The sequence below is a fragment of the Anser brachyrhynchus genome (genome assembly GCF_964034855.1).
Source record: "Anser brachyrhynchus genome assembly, chromosome: 12".
NCBI classification, from domain to species: domain Eukaryota; kingdom Metazoa; phylum Chordata; class Aves; order Anseriformes; family Anatidae; genus Anser; species Anser brachyrhynchus.
Window position 1 is genome coordinate 13,844,311 of NC_137707.1, and position 7,310 is coordinate 13,851,620.

Genomic DNA, 7,310 nt, shown 5'->3' on the forward strand with positions numbered 1-7,310 from the left:
GGCGGAAAGAAAGCTTGTTTCCAGAGCAAGGACCACATATAAAAGTGAAATCCTACACGCAGATTGTTTTGTCCCTAACCTGGGGACAGGTCCTTATCGGCAGAGCAGGTCAGGGAGACCTGAAGCGTCTGCTTTTTGTGATTAATTTTGTCTTTTTAGCTCGTATTTCCTATCTTCATCGCCTTTTGACTGACAGAAGCAAAGAGATTTAGCCTGGACTCTTCCCCCAGCCTTTCACTTCCATTAGACTAAATACTGGAGGCATAATTAAGGGCAGCAGAAAAAGAAGACGAGCGAGAGAGGATTTGGTTATTTCACCTCAATAACAAAAGTACAAATCGTCCAATTCACACTTATTACATAGGGGAGGGTGAGGTGGTTTTTTCCCTCGCTCCGAACATTGTCAGAGTGCCATTCTGAAGGAATAAAGGAGGAGACGCATCTCCTGTGAAGTCTTGGGGGGGGAAAGCTCTAAGAACTGAACAGAGGCTGGAGAAAACCTGTCTCGGGGCCATGTCCCCCTCTGTCCCTGCTGCTGAACAGGGGTCGGAGCAGCCCAGCTCCAGCTCCCCTTTGCTGAAGCCTGTTCTCCTGGGGGCTTAACTGATGAGCAGGGAAAATCCCCCACAAAAAGATTTGCATTGGAAACCCTTGGCTGGGGAATGACTTTTAAAATAGAAAAGCTCTGCTTGAAAAGGGATGAACTGTGTAGCATAATACTCAACAAATCGCCTGTTTAATGGCCTCTCTTTATAGCAGCTGTGTATTAATAACAAAAGCAGGGGAGCAGAAGCCATGCATTTCTTTGCAAGATTAAAATAAATAGTATTTCCTACTAATACCAGCAACTTTTTGTGGAGGTTGACTAAGAGAAAGGAGCAAGTGTAAGCCCACAGCCTGAGAGGCCATTTCTTGGTTTCTTTCCCCTCCATCTGCTGCTGGATGAAGGAGTATTAAGTCTGTGAAGGGAGAAGACACTCTGCGTCCCCCCCTCCCAGGCTGCTGTGGGATTGACAGTGAAGATCTGAAGATCTGTACTGCCATAAAGCTTAAGTTGAAATACGAGTGGTTCATGCCAGATATATGGCGAAACACATGGGGACACTAAAACAGTGGTGTAGGCTGCCCAAAGAGGCTGTGCAGTCTCCATCCTTGGGGGATTTCAGACCCGACTGGATAAAGCCCTGAGCAACCTTGGGCTGACCTCAGAGCTTACCTTGCCTTCTCAGGAGCTTGGGCCAGATGCCTCCTGAGGTCCTCTCTAGCCTGAATTCCCGTATGATCCTAGGAACATTTGGCATCTTTTCCGTAGGAATATGAATGGACGTGACATTTCATGCAGCCCAGAACTCCATCTCTCATTCCTGGCAGCCCTGATAACAGCTCTCCCCCCTCCGTGCCCCCTGCTTCGCCAGGCCTTACACTGAAGCAATGCTGAGTTTTCTTCCTTAGAATTAGGGCTTCAGGCATTACAAAAAGAAAAGAAAATTTACAATTTAAAGCTGTCTGCCACAGACTGTTTATCAGACACGGGGAATGATTTGTTTCTGTTTTCCTGGACATAGGTTTTTAGCTGAGACAAGATACGTTGCCTTGCTGAGAGCTGAGTCACTGAGTAATCAACAGATTAATGTAGTCAGTTTGAAAGCCATCAGCATTAGTTCTCGGCAAGCTCACAAGAACTCCATTATTGTATCATCACTGCATTTGGGATGAAAAAGTCTCCAGGATTTAGAGTTCCTGTGGGAAAAATCCCTAGATGCAAAGAAATCCAAATGCCCCTTTGCGATTGGGAGAAATAAAGTACCTCTTTATACAGTAACACCACAGCAGGATTTTGGCATCCTTTCCACTGAATGCTTTTATTATCAACCCTTAGATAAGGAGTTTGGGGTATGTAATACATCTGTCATTTGATAGCTACCTAAAAATAGTTATGATAAACTCAGTGGCATACAGGACTTTGCTTCTACCAGGTCTTCAGTCTGAAATTATTTTATTTCCAGTGAAACCAACTAGTTTTACCTTCTGCAAAAAGAGTGGTCTTGACTTCCCTAGAGCTCTGTGTTTCTTCATGTGGTCTTGCTTTGATCCACAAAGGCAAAAAGGAAAGACAGAGGATGGCAGAGTCACCCGGCAAAGGAGCCACTGTTTAAAAATAGGGAGCTGGTTAAAGTAACAACAGAGGAGCAACTGCAAAAGGACAGGGTAGCTTAGGTGTGTGGCCTGAGAAGACTGCCAGCCATCAAATTGTTATGCCGGCAGGAACACGCCAACGCTGCTACCCAAGACCCTGTCTGTAATAACCTCACTGGATCAATACACCTTCCTGTTTGCAAGTGAAACTGCTCCTTGGGCACGCTTGAATGGGGGACGTGAGTAAAAGCCAGTCAAGCCCCTGCAAAAGCGCAGTTCATCCTGAAAGCCTTCCTCCATTAGCAGGCTGGTGGAAGGGATCTGAAGAACAGCAAGACTTCTCCCTGAGACATCGCTTCTTGCAGCTTAGTATCCAGCACACGCGCAGTAGATAGGACACATCTTCTCACTGTTTCCCCTGGTCTGTCAGTACCTCTCTCTAGGCTGTCCCTAGATGAACAGAATTATTTTTTATGTGGCCTGGCCAGTGCCAGGGCATGAGAGATTGTGGCTGTTTTGATACAGAGATCCCTAGGGCCACGCTTCCTAACTTAGTGGGTATGTCATGTGCAATTGCACCTATGCACCTATTTGCTACATAAACTTCATGCAATAGGCAACAAACAGTAATGTGAATCTTTCCCCTCCCTCCTTTTCCCTCCAAGACATTCAGATCGCGCTAACACATCCTGTTTGTGCTCTGGAGTACCCAAGCACTCCGCAGTCTGTACGCAAGCAGTGGTGACTTTAACTCACCCGTCGTTCCTTATCTCCATACTCGATGCCCAAGGTATCCATGGCACGTACAATAGCTGCCAGTGACTGTATAGTGTTGCTGTAGACCACTGGCTTGTACTGCTTCACGTCTTCTCCAGAGAAGCCATCCTCGTGGATGATCCTGAAGAAAAAGCAAAGGACAAAAACCTGTTGAGAATGGCATTTTAATGGGGGAAACATTTCAAACAGAGCTGTGCTCCTTTGAAGAGCACATCTGCCAGCTTGATCCAGTTAATTTAGGCAGCATTTCTTTTTAAACCTCTCTGGTTGTTCACCACAACGGCATCCGAGCCCATCCCTTTTGCTCTCTGCCAAGGAGGTCTGGTGTGGGGTCACGCAGCCGGTCCCTCCCTCCCGGCCGAACCGTAAGCACCGCACCCCGACTTGGAGCCTGGTCAGCCCCCTGTTCACATCTGTGCTGGTCACAAGGAAGAGGTTTCCACGTCACAGCTTATCTTTCCTATCCAGGTCTACGGAAATACGCTCACTGCTTGCAATGACCATCAGATCAGATCTTAAAGGTGATGGAAAACCTTAAGTCTTGGCTGGCCCTTTTCATAGTAACTCCTGGGGTGCCTACAAAAGGAGTCCGAGTTGAAATCCCCTGTGTGCACGCGGGCACAGGCATGGATAAAGGAAGAGATTTAGTTGTGCAGCACACAAAGTGCTTGCAGCTCTTCACACACCTCCTTCCCAAGCTGTGCTGGGAGTTTTTGGGCTGCCAGACCCTGCAAAAGGAAATATCTGATGGAGTGAGACCCTGCCATGGCCCTGCGCCTGGGGGCCAGCATCACAGTGCTCCTCCCAGCCCAGATCTTCTTCAGAGGCCCATAGCAGGACACAAAATCCTGCACTTCATCGCAGAGCACTGCCACAGCCTGGGCAGAAGACTGGTCCCTGTGATTTCTCCATCTCTCAGTAACTCGAGAGCTACGGCAGGGTGTGTGTAGAGAACAGCTAGCGCTCCCAGAGCTAATTGAGTTTGACAACAATTCTTCCCGGTGAAGACATAAGTTATGATCCCGTCTCTTAAATACTAGCAGAGAAGATGATCCGCTTAGCCCAAATGCACTCCTTCCTTGCTCAGCCTCAGATCTCACCAGACAACAGATAAGATTCGGTAACAGATTTGCCGCTGATAAAACCAAGCAGCCTGTCCATAACAGGACTTTTTTTTTTTTTTTTCTGCATCACAAACCAAGGTCTTGACCAACGCTGGCATCTCCCCCCAAGAGAGGGAGGTCTAGCAGGGATCATATGTGAGCCTGCAATGGATACAGCGCTGGGGTGGCAGCGGAGAATGGGGCTGGCTGCCAGCCTCGTGTTACTGCTGGATGGCTACACCCAGAGCAGGGCTGACACAAACACGCTGACCAAGGCACAGCTCCACTTCCCATGAGGCGAAGCTCAGGGGAAGGTGTTTTAAGGCAAGTGGCTGACCCTCTGCCCTCCCCAGCATGACACTGAACACCGGACTCCTGGGAGGGCTCGCTCCAACACACCTCGAGTCCTGCAGAAATACGGCTAAAAGCAGAGGCAGACCAAGACGGGGCAGTAGCTCAAATTAACAGTCCAGGGCATTTTTAAGCTGCTGATCTGAGTATCTGGGCAGAGTCCCCACTTAGAGCTAGTCTGGCTTTTAAAAAGACTTATGGACAGCAGCATAACTTCTGCTTTGTGGCTTTTGTGTGGTGTGCACCCAGTACTCACGCTGGACTGCTCCGGGTAACGGGGAAGGAGCGGGGCCGCAGAGCTGGGTGTCAGCACTGCATCGCATGGATCATTTCACGTTACCCAGACGAGCTGCTGAACCACTGGGAAATGCGCTTTGCCAAAAGCTGCAGTCAAACCTGAAGAGTTACGGCTGGCACAAAGCACAGGAATCTGCTGAATTCAGCCTGTACAGCACCAGTTCCCCCAGCTAGCGGCACGGCAGCCACAAGCCCCACGCAGCAGGAGTCCTGCGGGAGGCAGGAGGGCGGTTAGCAACAGCATCACCAGAAATAATTCAACCCTTTTGGCTGGTCGGTTTGGGGTGGGATTTGCGGGCAGGGGGCACTGAATGATGCTCGGGGCAATGAAGAGAAGGGAACAGAGGGGAATATGAAAGGGGTGAGAAGGGGAACAGGCACAAGGGGCAGCGTAAGGGCTGCAGGAGGATGCAGAGGAGATGTGTCTAGTCCAGATGCTCTGCACTGGTGGAAAGGGGAGCAAGGAAAACCTTGGGCTGGTTTGGGTTCTGCCCATCACCGACAGGCATCAGCTAGGGACAGCATGTGGCAAAAACAGGGCTAAGCAGGAAGAGGTGAGCTCTGCCCTCCTTTAAAACGTCTCCATCCCCGTACCATGAAGTTGTTGCCCGACACTTTCATCTCTAAGTGCAAAACCTTGGTGTTTCCAAACCATCCAAAGCAGTGAGCCCCCTGCCACGCAGAGGTAGAGTTAAGCGATGGAGAGCAGCTCCGGTGCCCCTTGGCGAACATCCTGCTGACGGGGCAACACGTTGACATCCTTCAGAGCGCAGACATAAAAGCGTTGCTTTTAAACGGGGCATAAAAGAACACGGAGGAAAAAAAAAACGATTGTTCTTCTGTGAAATTTCTCTGGGAAGGCAGCCACCGCGACTGAAAGCAGCGCTGCAGATGCCAGTATTGAAGTTCTGCTGTAGGAAGTACCTACGGATTAATCAATCACGCAGTTAGCACATTACCTAAGATTTGAGCGAGCAAATCCCCACTGACTAGTGCTGTTCCAAAGGCTGCTAGGACACTGTGAACTGGTTTATTGTCCTATATGCTTTGAGCAAAACGTTTCCCTTCTTGCTCGCCTTGGTGAGCTGCTCGCTGAAACCTTCTGGCAGCCTCTTCTGTGGTTCTTTGGGAATGTTCCTGCTGTCACTCACCCTGTTGGGATGTGCCTTTCTCCTTGCCTGCAGGACGGCTGCTGTGCTTCATTTTATGGGGACAGACCCTCACGACGTTACCTCTAAAGCTCCAGCACCGCCTGGGAGGTACACTGCTAGGGAAAATGGCCCAGGACACAAGCAGCAGTGGGTTTCGGATCCTACAGTCAGCTGTGGCCATTAGAAATGCAAAGCGTGTAGGAACGAATAGAAGTGAGCAGCGTGTCAAGGCTGGGAAGCCTTTAAAGATTCAGGCAGGGTGGGCTGGTCCTTAAACAACTTGCAAATTCATGGGAACAGAGGGTTTTCAGCACTAAAAAATTGAGTCCTGTTTTCCAAAGGGCTTGTATTTTTTTCTGTCTGAAATCCATACTCTGCCACGCTGGAGCTGGTTCTTCCCAGGGCAGAGGAAGAAAAGGGATTTAAGAGGATCCCGGGGGCTGCGGAGAGGGGGGAGACAATGCTGGAATTTTTAAAAGCGATTCTGAGCAATTAAAAAGCCATTTCATTCACCGAGTGATTAATGAAACACCGTGCTCTGAATGGGATGGTGCGAGACAACTGAAACAAGTTGATTGCCTACTGTACCTATTAATGCCTGCTTCCTGTCCATCAGCCACCAACAAAAAGCCCATACGCTTGCATCTTACATTGTCATGTTCGTTTTAGGGTGGCATTAACAGACAGGTATTTGCTGAGGAAAAGGGCTCTGCTGCAGAGCAGATCTTTTGCCATCCCCCAGCAAGTCATTAATCCTGAAGAAGTGCCCAGTGCCTTGGTGATTATTGCTTAATTACAAAATAAATGAAATACTTGGAAACAGGGGTTGCATTCTGCGTAGCAGCTCGCTTTGGCTTCCATTCAACAAAGCACTTACGTGCCTTCAGCCTTTTGCTTAAAAATTGAGCGTATTAAAAAAGCAAAGCCCCGGATCACGCCATCGCATGTCCCCACTGCCATGCGGTGCCCCGGCCGTTGGGAAATGGTTTTCTGAGCGAAACACAGCACGGCTCCAACTCAGTAGGGCTGGGTCTCAACCTTTGGGCTGATCCCAGCTTACCCAGGTCAGTCCTGGGGGAATACTTGTCCGTCTGTCCCCAAAACCTCCCTGCCAGACCCCTGGGTCCTCTGCTCTGCCCCCAAACCACTGGTACCCTGTACTCCAGGAGGAAGCGGTGCTACCCACCCATTTTTATGTCAGATGTGGGGCAGCTTTATCTAGGCTCTTCCTCCAGGTCACTTTATGAAAGTCAGGTGGGACCCTTCCCAAAATGTAGACATGGCATCAACTATTGCTCTCCTTCCTGCCAAGGAAGGAAATGAGATTAATTTAACATGCCTCGTTTTTCGAATAAGCCACGCTGGATGTCCCCCATCTCCCTTTTTATCTCCTAGGTGCTTACAAACTGTTTGATAGTTCAGCTCCCTTGAAAGCTGTCCAAAGTTGACTGTTCGGTAACTCTTTTACTCCTCTTTTCTCCCTCTACATTTAAAG

At 49.1% G+C, this 7,310-nt stretch overlaps 1 protein-coding gene and 1 long non-coding RNA gene across 3 annotated transcripts in view; one reads left to right on the top strand and one right to left on the bottom strand.

Annotated features, from left to right (window-relative positions):
* Nucleotides 1-7,310, bottom strand: part of GNAO1 (G protein subunit alpha o1) — a 137,431-nt gene that overhangs the window by 90,431 nt on the left and 39,690 nt on the right. For both annotated transcript variants that reach the window (XM_080551878.1, XM_080551879.1), the window contains exon 3: nucleotides 2,893-3,034. In XM_080551878.1, coding sequence (XP_080408004.1) covers nucleotides 2,893-3,034 — 142 coding nt within the window. The remainder of the gene's footprint in view (nucleotides 1-2,892; nucleotides 3,035-7,310) is intronic.
* Nucleotides 1-7,310, top strand: part of LOC308176314 — an 87,360-nt gene that overhangs the window by 41,161 nt on the left and 38,889 nt on the right. The gene's annotated exons all lie outside the window — the stretch shown is intronic.